The sequence below is a fragment of the Parasteatoda tepidariorum genome, chromosome 4 (genome assembly GCF_043381705.1).
Source record: "Parasteatoda tepidariorum isolate YZ-2023 chromosome 4, CAS_Ptep_4.0, whole genome shotgun sequence".
NCBI classification, from domain to species: Eukaryota; Metazoa; Arthropoda; class Arachnida; order Araneae; family Theridiidae; genus Parasteatoda; species Parasteatoda tepidariorum.
In genome coordinates, this window is record NC_092207.1 from 13087906 (window position 1) to 13104561 (window position 16656).

Sequence of the window (16656 nt, forward strand, 5' to 3'; positions counted from 1 at the left end):
AACTTCAAATATTTTGACAGAATTATTTTTGTGTGTTATATCTATAGCAAAACATTTTCAACAAATTGGAATGTTTATTTACATATGAAGCGAATAGCTTTAAAGCCATCTCGGTTTGTATTTTTTGTTTTTTAAATTTCTTTAAGTATAAATCGAAATTACTTTCTTTTTATTTTTTTTTAATTCTGCTATGTCTATCTTAAACATTCCAGAGAGATTCCGTTTTGGAAATTGCTAATCATGACCTATTTCGTAATATTTTCTTAACATTTAGCTTTTTTTCTTTGTTTTTTTTACACTATTAAAAAAGGTTCTTATGTTCTATTAATTTGGCGGAATTGATTGACCTAGTTTACTCCATAACTCAAAGGCAATTAATTGACTTTTGATAACGGCTCTTTATAAAGCATCTGAATCTTTCGAGCGAAAGTAATCCTTTTAATCTTTAATTGGCGTCTCCGTATCTCTGCACAAAATTACGAATCGCTCAACATAATAAGCATTTGTTTTTTGTGATATATATATCAACAATACATAAGTTTCTTTACATCTAATTGATTAACAGCAAAATTTACACTGAAAGAAATTTACACTTGTTAACTATATAAATAATTTTCAGGAAGTGGCAGAGAAATTAGGTTTGGACACAAGAACACCGACAACTCTGTGGAAAGATATGGCTTTGCTTGAAACGACGCTGGCAGTATTATATTCTTTTCAAGTAAGCAAAACTTTTTTGAATTATTCGTTTTACTTTCAACATTTCGTCTTAAACATAATTTTACAAGTGCAAATAGCAATTATTAGTCGATATAGATTATGCATTATAAAAATACTAGAGTTTGAATTACTTGAAATAATAATTTACTTTTCAGTACAAATAGCAATTTTTAGTAGATATAGATCACTATGAAAGAACCAAAGTTTGAATTATTTTAATATTTTACTATTCAGTACAAATAGCAATTATTAGTAGATATCGGTAGGGCGCTGGGTCCATGTCCGGGAGTTCGTGGGTTCGAAACCCGCCGGCCGAAGACGTGACTGATGCACGTTAAATCTGTCGAGTCGCAAAAGTCCTCCATGTTCCCATAACAAATCAATACCTCTGGGGGTACTGGATTGGAGATCGATCGTTCTCTGATTCAGGTCAAAATTACAATCTGTGGATGAATGAATGGATGCATGAATGGGTCCGCCCTATGAACGGGTGCGACGTATGGAAGTCGAATTCTTGGACATAGATGGCGCCACTGAAAAACAAGAATCGCACACTCTGCCTTAAATTTGCTCGGTTTCACCAAGTAGACTTGCCCGTGTGGCAAGTGGCATTAGAAACAACAACAAAAACATTAGTGGGTATGGGTTATGCATTACAAAGATGCAAAAGTTTGAATTAAATAATATTTTACTATTCAGTACAAATAGTAATTATTAGTAGATACAAGATTATGCATTATAAAAAGACCAAAGTTTGAATTATTCGAAACAATATTTTACTATTCAGTACAAATAGCAATTATAAGTAGATATAGATTATACTTTGCAAAAAATGCAATATATTGGATTGCTTAAAATATTTCATATTATAGTTTTAATAACTTTTCAATTCAAGCTAAATTTTCAAGTGTTTTTTATTTTTTATTTCAGAAAAATAAAGTAACTATTGTTGATCACCATACTGCTGCAGAAACATTTATGAAACATATGGAAACGGAACAAAAACTTCGAGGAGGCTGTCCAGCAGATTGGGTGTGGATAGTACCACCAATTAGTGGTTCGGCAACTCCTGTATTCCATCAAGAAATGATCACCTACAATTTGAAGCCGAGCTATGAGTACCAAGAGAAGGCCTGGGTCACTTACAAATGGCCTGTGAATGATAAAGTCAAATTAAAATTTAGGTTCCGAAGTGTGGCCAAGTAAGTGCATTAAATAATAAATAGATATTTTAATTATCTATCATAATTTCTCAGAATTTGTATAAACTTCGCAGAATTATTTTTAAAAAAAATTTTATGAACGTTTTATCTGCAAAATGGCGCTATGATATACATCCGGAAATGTGATGTTCTTACCTCGTAAGAATTGTGCAAAATGCTTCTAAAGTAATTGGACCATGGAATAAAGTAGTTCACAATCTGTGTATTTGTTGTAAAAATATGTCCCATAATCTCGTTTGATTTTTGTTAATACCGATTTTTTATGTGCAGTTTCGTTTTGCTAAATGAAAGTAAAGTTATTATCATTTACTTTTGAATCCTCCATTTCTTCATGCCTGAAGATTTTAAGATTTTTTTCGTATTCTTACTCTAAGATCCATCTTGCGCCAAAATAAACCATTCATGTTAGCATTACAAATTGATGAAAGACTCAGTAAACATAACATATCAACACTTATCAACATTAACATATAACATAACCACTTATCAACATAACATAAACTAAACTCAGTGGCGCGACATCCCATGACAGGCCAAGATCTACCGTACTCTTTCCAGTTTCCTTGGCGTTGGGCCAACACCTCCACAAGAGAGAAGGCTTCAGCACAGATCAATTTAGTAGAGCAACTTAACGATCGTAAACTGCGCAGTGGAGGTAATTTAGAAATATGTCACTATGTTCAGGCTACTAAAATGCGCCGTGGGGGATTTGGAAAGATGTCATTACGTTTGGACTAGTAAAGGATCAAATTTTACCTTAACCCGTGCTGAGGCCTATTCCCTTGGATAAAATATCATCATATGATAATATGATTATTATGTGATACTATTAAAAGAGATTCTGAGTGATTCTCTTGGATAAAATATCATATGATAATATGATTATTACGTGATAATATTAAAAAAGATTCTGAACAATTCTCTTGGATAAAATATCATCATATGACAGTATGATTATTATGTGATATTATGTATTTCATAGCGCAGAATTGCGGGTAAACTATCAGGGCAGTCAGTAAGATTTTTTGATAGCATTCAATGAATATAATAAGCTAACCAAATGTGTGAAATTAAGATAAATCAGTGCATATTTGCTAAGATTTATTTAGTGCTAGTTTCAAGACATTAGACAGATTATATTAAAATTAATAAAATCAGTATAAACATATATTCTTTCAATTATATAATATTTAGCAATTAATTTGAAAGCATAAAAACAACCGTTCTGAAAGTGTTCGTTAATATACATGAGCAAACTTTTTGTGTTTGAAGATCTTAGTAAAAATCTTTCTAAGTAGAGCGATTTTTAGAAAACGAAATTTTTTTGGAAAAGGTCTGATTTCGGTCTATGATCTAAGACAAATCTTTATGCTACATGGTACTACATGGTGTTAACAGTATATGCTACACGGTATTGACAACATTTGGGAATAATTCATTATACTCTACAGTTATTGATTGTTGAAAAATATATGTGAAAAGAATGATACCAAATAAATATTTCTTGTAATTTATTTACAGAGCCGTACAGATTTGCATAAGAATGATCAACAAAGTGAAATCGAGTCGGACACAGGCAACAATTCTATACGCTACCGAAACTGGCAAATCGGAGACGTTCGCAAAGAAACTCGGACAAATGTTGCAGGCCTCTTTTAACACTCAAGTAATTATTTCACCACCAACTTTGAGCATTTCTGATTAAGATTCATCAAGAATTGTTGCTTATCACCTTTGCTTTATTTTTCAGGTTATATGCATGGAAGATTACGATTTCGAAAAAATCTCATCTGAACAATTCGTTGCATTTGTGTCAAGTACATTCGGAAGTGGTGAACCTCCAGACAATGGAAAGGTAAGAAATACAGATTTTTCTCAATTTCTTAATAAATTTTTAACTTGTTTTAAATAAATTATGTCTCAAATATAAGCTCTCCAAACAAAATATAGTTCACCTTTGAGAAAACATGAAAATCCTGATTGGCGGCTCTATCATGTAATAAAGCCGCCATGAGTCAGTGGTTAAGGCACTAGGCTGAGGAAGTGAAGAACTGTGGTTCAATTCCCAGTTATGGCTTGAAGCCCACCGAACTTCAGATCGATAGATACCAGTTTGTCTGGGAAGTAAAGGCAGTCTGTGCGCAGTGCAGACCACATTGAAACAATCATTCCATTGATCACGAAATTATGGAACCGTAAACTCCATGACCCCCCTGCCCCACATCAGGCTGCTGTGAGACTGTTTGACTTATATTAGTAATACATTCATATATTAGCATTTATTTACTAATATATACATATATTAGTAAATAAATAAACAAGCTTTTGCTGGTGTGTCACTTCCAAATTTAGCCAATCGTTAAGGATCATGTAAATCCACCTAATTGCAAGGATAATTTGCAAGGATTTTCCTGACCAATATAAATGTAATGAGGTGTGTGATTGTTTCATTAAACCATTCATATATTATTCCTGCAAGTATGACTTTTTTTCCCTTTTTAAAAATCAGCGTAGCAACAGCATACTCATATTGAAAATTTTTACTGCGAAGCAACACATAAATGGTCATTTAGAAAGTTAAGATGTAGAAGCTGGATCATATTAGTGGTTACTTCATTTAAAACATAATGGGAAAAATACCCCCAAAACATTAAAGACCCACTTCCAGATTAATTGCGCTTTTTATGATTTCTCAAGAAGTGACTATTTTTATTATTATTATCATAATTGCTAATTATATTATTATATTTGCGAATTTTAATTATATTTCATTTACAGACCTTTTGGAAAGCTTTATATGGTTTGAAAGCAAAAGGCCACAAGCTACAAAATTTAAGGTAAGTAAATAACTTAGACAATTATTAAAGAGAAATTATATTTAGATACGGGATACTGTAAATATTAATTTTTGTACACATTTACGATATACTTATAGGATTAGACGAGAATGGTATTTTCATCATAATATGATCGTTGACTTTTTATCTTCCTTTTCCAAGTAAATATTGTAAAAATTTACCCGTATTCTCTTTACGTCTTGAAATTTAGTACACGTGTAAGGAAAAATGCTCAACTAATCTCTGTAAAGTTTTGAACTAAATGACCCAAAAATAGCAAGTTGCTTTTTTTTTAATATTTGAAATTATTTTTATAAAAATTAATTTTTTAAAACTAAAATAAAATCTGATGTTTTATAAAAAAAATTTATGTAACTATCGTAAGCCATTTGTTCTGAACAAATGGGCTACTAAGGCCATGTTTTTGCAACTACATTTACGCCAAGAAAAAAGGAAAGTTTGCCCTATTTTAGGTATACTCTGTATGTGTAGTATCGACGGGAATCTCAAGTAAAAATATATTTTAGTTTACCACAAAGAAAGATTTTAGTTTGAGATTGTTTTGTTTGAGATGTCAATTACCACTTCCTTTTACAAAGCCAATTCCTATTCCATAACTTCGGATTCATTAGAGAAATTGCGTCCTAAAATTTAGGAAAAAAATCCTGAAAAACCATCGAATGAAGGTTCGAGTGATAGGGAATGAACCGCGGAACAATAATAAACCGTGAGAACTGTAGAATAAAGGTCACGAAACTTTTTGTGACCTGTTGACATCCTGGGTATGCCTCACGAAAACAAGTTTGTTCTAATGTCAAATCCAAGAGTGTTCCTCTGTCTTCTTGGTTGACTTCAAAGTTATGAGTGTGGGCTGCAGACTCAAAATGAAGCGGCTACTATGCTCGCTACCAGTTGTTGCTATATATATATATATATATATATATATATGCCGATTTATTTATTCTGATTAGGTATGCAGTATTTGCTTTGGGATCGAGTCAATATCCACATTTTTGCCAATTTGGTAAAGATTTGGACAAATGCCTATCGGAAATTGGAGCTAAAAGATTGATGCCTGTAGAGATGGGAGATGAGTTAGGAGGACAAGAACATGTCTTCAAGGAATGGTTGCCAAAAGCTTACAAAGTGAGATCTGGTTTATTTTTTGAAAACAATTAAAGCTTTCTACCGTAATAAGTTAATATTACAGTTAATATTCAATATAAAAAATACGTCTTTTCATAATATTCTCTCACTTAATTTCTGCTTTCAAGCATTTTTACAAAAATGCTAAATGCAAAAAGCATAAAATATTGAAAGTGTTTAACGTGAGAAAAAAAAAAGAAACTGCATTCAACTTTTTACGAGGCCAATTGAACATATATGAATAAGACAGCAATAAAAAATCCTGAGTTATAAATTTAAAAAAAGAAAAAGAAATTTCAGGCAATGATTAGCCTGACAAAAATATCTCCCCTTATACTTTCACTCATTTGATTTATACAGGTCGATTTGATCATTAATCTATTTGAGATTCACAGATGTCTTGTTCATCTCTATAAGCTTAATTTTAGTTGAAAATTGCGATGCACCGATTATGAAATAACACAATGAACCTTAATTAAATAATTACCTTAGAAATAAATATTATTGAAATACATAATACCTTATTTAGACCAGTATTTCTCAACTTTTTTGGTTCTGCAACCTTTTAAAAAATGAAAGAGAACTCTACGCCCTCCCCTTTCCCGGAATTATTCAAAACATAAAAAATTGAGAGAAATTTTTGGATGAAGCAGTAAGGACTATCATTTCTTATTTATCATCTTTTAGACAAGTTCTTGCTCGCCCGTGGAAGTGACTTTAGAGGTTTAGTCACTGAAGCCCCTGTAAGACATTCTTATAACACACAAATAATTTTGCCACATCTTACTTTTGAAAAAAGAAGTTTTTCATCTGTGGAAGAGATAAAATAGTAATCGTCTGTTATTGCTTGAAAACAATTTGCTTTTATTTATTTCAAGAATGGAGCAAACGTCCATACGCTTCATGGAGCATTGACGGTATGGACAAATTTTTATTGGGCCACTTACACAACCAATTAGATAGATTAATTAGATAGATAGCAAGACCGAAATCAGTGATGGAACAATAACTTATGCGGTAATTTCTTTAAGATATATTTTTTTCTCTTGAGTTTAAGAAAACGGGTATGTTACTTTTAATTTCATGAACCTCTGATTGGCCAATGCTATCCCCAAAGCCCACGGTGGCTCAGGAGATAGAGCATTCGCCTCCGAATGAGGTGAACCACGTTCGAATCCCAGCGTTGGCTGGTTGATAAGAATTCTGCTCCCGGCTCATACCAACCGCAGTGCTGACAAAAAAATATCCTCAGGATTAACCGGATCATGGGTTAGAATCTCTTTGTAGTTGTATTAACCATGGAACGTTTTCGTGGTTTTCCTTTCCGTTTGCACAAATTATCCGTTAGTTCCATCAAAAAGTCCTTCACGAAGGCTAGTTTGTCCCAATGCTTGATTCAGAGGTTTGTCAACAAATAATGAAAGTTATAAAAGAAATAACTATAAACCTGGACTTGTCTTTAGATAGACAGGTTTTACAATTGCGTGCGTGAATTTTTTTAATTCACTTCATTAGTATCGGAGATAGGGCGTAATACGCAAAGATTGAAATTGTCATTAAATGGATCAAAACGCTTAATCACTTTCCTGTCTAAACCATTGGAACCATATTTTTCTAACTACGGCTAAAAATCGTGATGGCTCAGGGGATAGAGCGTTCTCGAACCGGGTTCGAACAACAGCGATGACTGGTCGATACGAATTCCGCATTCGGCTTGCACCAATCACAGTGCTGACGTAAAATATCTTCAGTGGTAGAAGAATCATGGGTTAGATTCCCCTTACCGTCGGGATAAAAACGGGAGTTTTCCTCTCGATGTAACGCAAATGCGGGTTAGTTCCACCAAAAAGTAAAGACAAATTTCTCCCAATACTCGATCTAGGAGTTCAATTGTCTTCTAGATTGGGTCCAAAATTACAAGGCTACTTAATTGAACATTGACTGCCGTGAACTCAGAACTGGGTAGGCTGTTCAACGCCAGTTATAAAATTTTTTTAAAAAATCTGATCCCCAGATTGAGAAACGTTACTACTGACACTTTCACACATCAAAACTACAAAAAAATCTATATTTCCAAAAACTATTTCACTTACCAATTATAATTGAAAAAAAGATGCTTGAAAATATCAATGGTTCAACTTGCGACAGTTGGGCAGAAGTACTTGATGCATATCAATATGTAATAATTGATGAATATATAATAATTGATGTAAATTTACTAAGTAAAACTTTTAATTCCCACTCACCTCTAAACTTTTCTTCTTACTTTGTTTCTTAAAAATTTTAAAGCTTCTAATTTTAAAAGTTTATTTCCAATTTTTTGATGTATAAAAAAATATTATTAATTTAGGCATCATGTGAAGATTTTGGCATACCAATTGATGAAGAAATGATGCTTGAAAGCATTAATAGTTCCACCTGGAAACCAGGACAGTTTAGAATGATACCTATTAAAAATAAAGTGAATGTTTTGTCAGGTAAAAAAAATATATTATCATTCAAATCCTATCATTATTTTTTTGTATGAAATTATTGAAAAAAAGCTTATAATTAAGAATATTTAAAAGAGTTTTAAAGTTAAACGAGGTAACTTTTCAATTCAATGGAATCGAATTCTTAAATTCAAAGTAGATGGTTTGAAACTCTAAAAAAATTAATAATTCTTTTATTATTATTATTCAAATAATGTTTAAGAAAAGTAAATGACTCTTAAAATAATGTGGTACTAATTATAATTAGAGTCTAATTATTTAGATTTAGAACCATCTGTAAATAGGTAACTTACCTTACCTATTTAGAGATGGTTCTAAAAATACATCATATACTTGTCGTAAGTTTACCATAATTATTTTGTTTTGCGGTTTCAGCTTTTAGTTAGTAATAAGGTCATTTTTAAGCATGTATTTTTTAATTTTTTTATTTTATATCTGAAGCTAAAACAAGTTTCATAGTTTCACAATGAAAAGCTTAAACCATTTATTTATTTATCAATTTATTTATTTTCATTTCGCAATTGCTTTAGTAAAAACAAGTGTAATACAAATAGTTTGGTTGACAATTTTTCTCAAAAAGTTACGAGCTTTTTGGCTGTTTTGAAAAAATAAAAAAATCCAAAATTGAATTTTTTACTAATTTTCGTGTTTTTACTATATTCTCTTCAGAATTCTGGTTTTCTCATTGTATTGTTAGCCTGAAACGCGTCGACAAAAAATAAAATGATAAATTTTTAATTTTTATATTTAATTTTAAAAAGGACAGATCAACAAAATATGAAATGATAAATAAATCACACATTCCCTATGCATTCTGTAGAATGTCTAATGACAAACTTACAAAGCATGACGTGGTAAAATATTTCACATATCGCCCAGACATTTGATAAAATGACTAATGACAAATTCAAAAATTATGAAATGATAAATATGTCCATATTGCCTGGGCATTCTATAGAATGACCATTAAAAAAAACAAGCATTCTAAGCAATAACTAGACATTCTATAGAAATCCGACATTTCATAAAATAAGAGTAGCTTGCATTAAGTGTTCTTTTGCCAATAAATATGATATTTTTATCACCTTTTGTCGGGAAATTCTTTTGATAGATATGTCACTCATCATCGAGGTATTCTATAGAACAACAAGTTAAAAATCATGCATTCTATGTAATGATTAGAAATTTAGAAAGCTGGCTTTTGACAAAATGGCGGTAACACATTAAGTGTTCTCTTAACAATAAATAGGTTAAATATGTCACCCATTGTCGATTCATTTTCTAGAATGACCGATTAAAAATCGGGTATTTTATGCAATGACTAGGCATTCTATAGAAAGCCGATATTTCATAAGATGACGGTAACTTACATTAATTGTTCTTTTGATAGGACTTTCACAAATTCACACCAAGCAAGTTTTTACTGCAAAAATGTTAACAAAGATGAACTTACAATCTGAATCTTCCGAGTAAGTCCACTTTTTAAGCCATGTTTAATTTCAATTGATCGTAAGAAGTTAACTTAACTCATAACAATTTTTTTTCCAGCCGTAAAACGCTACTCATAAAGCTTGATGTTCAAAATAACTCGATTCTAGCATATGAACCTGGTGATCACATTGCAATATTCCCTACTAATCCAGCATCTGTAGTGGATCCAATACTAGAACAGCTAGATTGTGACGTAGACAGCATTTTCAAAACTGAGCATTTGAAAGGTAAAGCAACGAATTCTTTGAAAAATTTCTCTAGCTTGTTTTTTACTTTTGGTTCCAGGCTATAAGATGCTGAAAGCCGAAAGATGCTCCAGACTGCTGAAAGGCTATTCTGTTACTGAAAGGCTGTCATCTCATAATATAACATTTTTTCACGAAGAATATGGTATTTACATAACTGCTGTTAGTTTGCATCGTGAATGTTAGGCCCAGTTTAGTCTAACTTGATAAAGCAGATTGTTTGGATTTTAAAAAATAAAAGAATACTTTCAATATTTTAAAAAATTATTTAACTTCTTTTTAAATCAAATTGCCAATTTGCTGAAATTTTTCCGATTAAATTTGAGCCTTGAAAATCAATGAATAATTGTTGATTTAATACGTCAAGCCTACGCAAAGTGATGTAACTTCGCAAACGATACAAATTATGCTAAATTATCTAGATGTCAGTTGCAAAACTACATCTAGATATTAATTACAAAATTATATATTTTAAAAACAAAAGATATTAATTATTGTGTTAAATTACAAAAAAAATAATTTCGGTTGAACAAAACATTCTCTTCTCAATAATCTAGACGGGTGAATTGTTGAAATTTAAAATATTAAAAAAAAAATCGGAAACTTAGTTGTCAATCCAATGGTCTTGTAGTGTGACAACTAACTGTGCATAAATCTAGGCGAATCACGAACAGCAGTTCGAAACTTTCCTCAATCTTCTCTTGCATGAATTTTTTATTTGAGTTAAAAAAAATAAATAGATATGCTACAAACCCATTTAGCATCACAGGATTGTGGTGCAATATTTTTTGAAATTTTTGTCATACAGAGTCAAAAACTAAAGGTGATTTAAGGTGAAGAAAATTGAAAACTCGTATCCAAGTGAGAACTAATATGCTTTCCTGGTATATTTTATCTATATAATTATAATGGACAAACCGAATATTCATACTTCATTTATGAGGAATAAGAAGATGTAAAATAATACCAACCTTTCCAGCAATTTAGAATACCCACCAAAATAAATAAAGAAAGGAAAATTATCAGGATTTTCACTTCGTTATTGAATGCTCTATCGATTTCCAAAGAGATTATTTTTTTTAAATTATTTTGAACGGACTGCCACCTAATGTGGTTTCAATGGAGACTCCAAATGAGGACTAAATGCAAATTACATACCAAATGCGAATCTGAATTACATTATAAAGCAAGAATTCCTCGTATGAAGCTCATTTGCAGGAGATAATTAATAAAGCATGCTCTCAGCTCCAAATGAGGACTACATGCAAATTACAGACCAAATGCGAATCTGAATTACATTATAAAGCAAGAACATATATTCCTCGTATGAAGCTCATTTGCAGGAGATGATTAATAAAACATGCTCTCAGCTCCAAATGAGGACTACGTGCAAATTACAGACCAAATGCTAATCTGAATTACATTATAAAGCAAAAACATATATTCCTCATATGAAACTCATTTGCAGGAGATGATTAATAAAGCATGCTCTAAGCTTTGCTTTGAAAAATTACAAGCTGTCAGTTAGTAGTTAGTAGTAGTTAGTTAGAATATTACTTAATTAGCTTTTATTCTGAAGAAATTTAGTTCATCAATGAAATGCGTGTGAATTTTTGTTTTGTTCTATTGTTTTTTTGCAGAAATTTCTATGATCTATTTCAGGTGGAGAATGGAAAAGGTTTACTCGCCTCCCGGCAGCTAGCTTAAAAATTCTTCTTAGGCACTATTTGGATGTGACAACGCCACCCACCTGCAGCTTTTTGCGACTTCTGTCTGAACTGGCCAGCAACAAATGGGATAAATTTAGGCTTAAAAGATTATCTGAGGTGAGAACAACTTAACAAAAATTCCATTCCATAAATATTTCAAATGAAACATCCACTGTTTGAATCAATACTTAAATAATGTTGCAAATTTTTAAAAAAAAAATGTTGCAATTCTTTGTTGCAAACGTAAAAAAAATGAATTCCATTGATTTCTTTAACAATATACAAACGCAGTGTTTTAACATGTAATACAAATTGCCACTATTCGTATCAATGGTTTGTTTGTTGACTCTTCTTTTAACAAGATAATAAACATTATTAATGTAAACTATACCATAGTGGCAGAATACTGAACACACATAGAATTACACATAGAATACTGAAAACAATGCTTAAAGATTAGGGTTTATTGAGAGCCTTATCTCATGCATAATCAAACGCTCTAAAATTTTGCTTCTTTTTTAATCCTTTTTAAGGCCGTGAGAAGTATACTTCCCGTCTACAGATCCCGTCAGATGTTTCTCCTTAGTTTTAAAATATGGGTGGAAAGATATTTTGGTTAGAACGGACATCTGCTGATAACTGCCAAAAAAATACCAAAAAAAATATAAATAAAGGGCTTTATTTACATAATGTGGATGACAGTAAAGGTTAGTGAGGGTTCAAGAGGAGACACCAACAGTGGGGGGTGGCTATTTTTTCTTCTTTTGTGCGTTATGCTTTAGTTTATGGGACCGTTTATCATCGCGTTTTCTTATTCTGATCACAAAATGCGTAAATTCTGTAATGAATAAGATCAGAAGTTCGAGGCTATTCTTTACAGTGGGTAAAATTTTGAAAATTCCACCCACCTACGCACAAAAAATAAAATTTATTTTAGGTAATAAGTTAGATTAATTTATTTTTGTTTATCAATATTAATCCCAAAAATAATTAAGCATAACAGTACTAGAAAAAAAATGTCTTTATAAAGGGTTAAACTTGTAAATTATTTCTCCAACCCTTTAACGCAGAATTTTTATTAAAAATACTTTTTAACACCTTTTTTAATTATTTTGTATTAATTTGGGTCAAAATAAGTGAAGAATTTAGTATTTTAGTAATTGGTGGTTATGAAATACAGCATGAAACACTGGTGTCTTTCGTATGTGCGTGTGTTAAAGGTTAAATTTTCCAAACACGGCTCACTTCCAAACAATACTTTTTCAAATTGGTACTTATTTATATCTGAGAGAAGCAAGGCTCACAAATCCAAAATATTGAAAGACATTTCGCAGACATTTTGGTACGTCCTTGAAATCGCTTTAATTTACAAAATCAATTACTGATAAATTCTCGAATATAAATGGAAAAAAAATCAAACTTTTCTTTATATTTTATATTTTAGTAGGAATTTAATTCTGATAATCTAACAGATTTTTTAGTAACTATTAGACTGCTTTTTGAAACTAAAAAAATAACAAAATAAATGTTTACTTGCAATTGGAATGTCAGAAAAAATAAAAGGTAAAACGGTGCGTCGAAGGGTTAGAGTGTACTCAATCAACTCAAATGGTTCTTGCAATCACTAAATCATATGTTTGTTTTTTCATAGGTTCATGATGATTATGAAGCATGGAAATCTCATCGTCATCCCAATCTTGCCGAAGTTCTGGAGGAATTCCCCTCCATCAAGCTGGATCCAACAATCTTAGTATCTGAATTGCCACTCTTACAACCACGATATTACAGCATCAGTTCGTCCAGGCTAGCCACACCTCATGAAGTACACGTCACGTGCGCACTCGTCAGCTTCAGAACTCAAGGTCAGCACTTAATTTAATTCGCATAAGCATTTTTATTACTCCTTCCGTCTCAAGTTAGTTGCTACATTTTAGGTCGAAAATTTCGTTCGAAATTATTTGCTGCATGTGAAAGTAATAAATAACTGCCGATGCAGTTTAGTAGATCGACAACAGTAGAATTATAATACCGCAATGAATATAACGCTATAAAATTGAACATAGTTTCTTGCGATTACTATTTGAAGAGTCTTCAAATTAAAGCATGGCTTATAAGAGCGAGCATGCGAACTTAGAATTTTTTAAATTTTTTTTTTAAATTTTTTGCTATTTTGGAGATGACACAGGGATTACAGTCAAATCTAGATCTGTTACAAATGCCATTAAAGTTTTATTTTATTTTCCAATGCCCACCTGGGAATGACCTATGTCACACAGGCATCTGAAGGGCAAATTTGTTGGCCACTTTTCCAGAGGCACCATATTAGGTAGGCCAACGTTTCTCACACAGTAAGGGCAGATAGCACAGAGAATAAAAGAACATCCATAACTTACCCGAGCCGAACAGGTAGTCGAGCGGTTAGCGTGCCTGACTGCGAAACCAATGGCTGCGGGTTCGAATCCCGCTCTGGGCATGGATGTTTCTCTCTAAGTTGTCTTCTGTTGTGCGTGATGTGTGAATGTGGCCCACCCTATGAACGGGTATTTGTGGCAGTGTGGCTTCTTCCAAGGTGAAGAACGAAAGTTCAGTTCCTGTCATTAAAGGGGAAAAAAATAACTTACCCGCGATTCGAACCCAGAACCTTTCTGATGCAAGGCCAGTTCCCTAACCCCTACATAGGCCGGTCGGCATTTTTGAAACTAATTTGGTCTTGTTTTCAGAAGGGAAAGAGGGAGCTCTTGGTAAGCAAATGTTGTTGGTACACAGTATAACACCCTGAAATCTCCGAAAAATGTTCAAGCAAAATCGTAAAATCATCGGTGTCAATAATCAGTCCAAAAGTATTCGAATGTATCTACTAATTTGAGACAGAGGGTGTATGTTTTATCCGCGCAAAACCATTAGTAGAATAACTACTTATATGTAATTAGTAGAAAATTTCAAAGAAAAAGTAATAACCAATTATATTTGTTTCAGATGATAAAGGACCTCTTAAACATGGAGTGTGCACATCATTTTTGGATAAAGCTCATGACGTTGAGATTCCTTTCTATATAAGACAGTAAGTGTTACTTCATTTTCACATTCGTATATGCAAACAGTGTTTTTTTATATTCTTATATGTTAACTTGTATATTAACAATGATCTTACTTTTTAGAGTTCAGATATGCTACAAAATGCTTTTTGCTTCTTTTTAGTATTCTTATTTGCTGGAAGTTAAACTACCTTTTAATATGTATTTTTGGAATTCTGATCTAAAAGAATAGTAAAAAAGCATACACATTGGGCTTCAAATTAATATTTAAGCGAGGAATAACAAAAAGCTGTCGATATCTGACAAATTACAGTAAAGGAAGGTGGATGTAGTAAACACCAAAACAGATTTAATAGGCGGCTCAAACTTGAATCTACTTGTTTCGAACAATCCTCCTTCATCTCCACTCTGTTTCCTCTGCAATCAAACATATTTTGTTGTTTATTTCATCTCCTCTCCTGTGCTCTAATTTGTCGGATTTCCATTATACCTATGTTTTTCCTCGCTTTCCTTGCTATCTCTAATGTATATATTTTGCTTTATTTTTGACAAAGATTATTAAAATGCATATTAAGGGCTATCTTAGCGAAACACTCTGTAAATTAGCTATATTTTTACTTTTCGAAATGTTTACATGGTTAGTACATTAGTTTAAGTTTAGTAATTATGTTGGTAACCTATTTAATGGAATATTAACAGAAATTGGTTACCAAATATTGTTTATTTGTTGTATCTGTATGCCCATAGAATGTTGATGAACCAAAGAAATATTTATCAATTGGTTATATCAAATAGATTTTTCAAACAAATCGATTGCCGATTGCATTAACTTGTTGTATTTGTACATCGATCGAGTGTTGATGAACCAACAAAGTTTTTATAAATTTTTTATATCCAATAGATTTATTAGTATCAAACAAATTGATTACCGAATTTTATGAACTTGTTGTTATCAACATTATAATGCGAGATATTTTTTTAGAAAATAGAAAGAGTGTTGATGAACCAAAGAAAGATTATGTCTAATATTATTTGTTATGTACCTCAAATTAATTTAAGGATTCCAAGATATACTTCCCATCAAAGATTTATTCATATGTGCCATTTTTTCCAGTGCTCCAAGATTCCGATTGCCAGACATTCCTAGTGAACCATTTATCATGGTTGGAGCTGGAAGTGGAATTGCACCTTTCCGAAGTTTCTGGTTAGAAAGGGATGCCATGAAGCACAAATCAATGGACAATCATTCAAATACAACTTTTGGCAAAATGTACTTGTTCTTCGGGTGCCGACAATCTACAGTGGACAATTTGTGCTCAGAAGAAATCGCTACCCTTGTTGAAAAGGGAGTCATTACGAAAGTTTTTTACGCTTTCTCAAGAGAACCAGGACAAGATAAAGTAAGTTGAAATGTTTGAAGATTTCAAAATCAGTTTTTAATGAACATTCATTACATACCACAGTGGGCCTGAAGACCATGATCTTTGGCCAAAAGTCAAAATTATATTTTCAGCTAAAATATGTGTAGGCAGTTTTAATATCGCCCAAATTAAGTATTCATAATCATTCCAAACATTATAATTTACTTTTCGGACCGACCAGAGTTCAATGTAGTGAAAAATATGTTTAAAAAAAAACATTTTTAATTTAACTTTTAAATTTATATTTCAGAAATACATATAGGAATTTCACTTTACTGTTGCATTTTTATCAGAGTAATTAGTCTGAAATTATAGTGCAATTTTTCAATTTGTTGGA

General features: G+C 31.8%; 1 protein-coding gene across 1 annotated transcript in view; it reads left to right on the top strand.

The window, feature by feature from the left end:
- Positions 1 to 16656, top strand: part of LOC107451684 (nitric oxide synthase, inducible-like) — a 36996-nt gene that overhangs the window by 15734 nt on the left and 4606 nt on the right. The window contains exons 6-18 of the mRNA XM_016067851.4: positions 620 to 721; positions 1651 to 1922; positions 3465 to 3609; positions 3694 to 3798; positions 4722 to 4780; positions 5752 to 5926; positions 8277 to 8403; positions 9809 to 9887; positions 9967 to 10136; positions 11817 to 11980; positions 13515 to 13725; positions 14840 to 14924; positions 16013 to 16298. Of these exons, the coding sequence (XP_015923337.1) occupies positions 620 to 721; positions 1651 to 1922; positions 3465 to 3609; positions 3694 to 3798; positions 4722 to 4780; positions 5752 to 5926; positions 8277 to 8403; positions 9809 to 9887; positions 9967 to 10136; positions 11817 to 11980; positions 13515 to 13725; positions 14840 to 14924; positions 16013 to 16298 (1980 nt within the window). The remainder of the gene's footprint in view (positions 1 to 619; positions 722 to 1650; positions 1923 to 3464; positions 3610 to 3693; positions 3799 to 4721; positions 4781 to 5751; positions 5927 to 8276; positions 8404 to 9808; positions 9888 to 9966; positions 10137 to 11816; positions 11981 to 13514; positions 13726 to 14839; positions 14925 to 16012; positions 16299 to 16656) is intronic.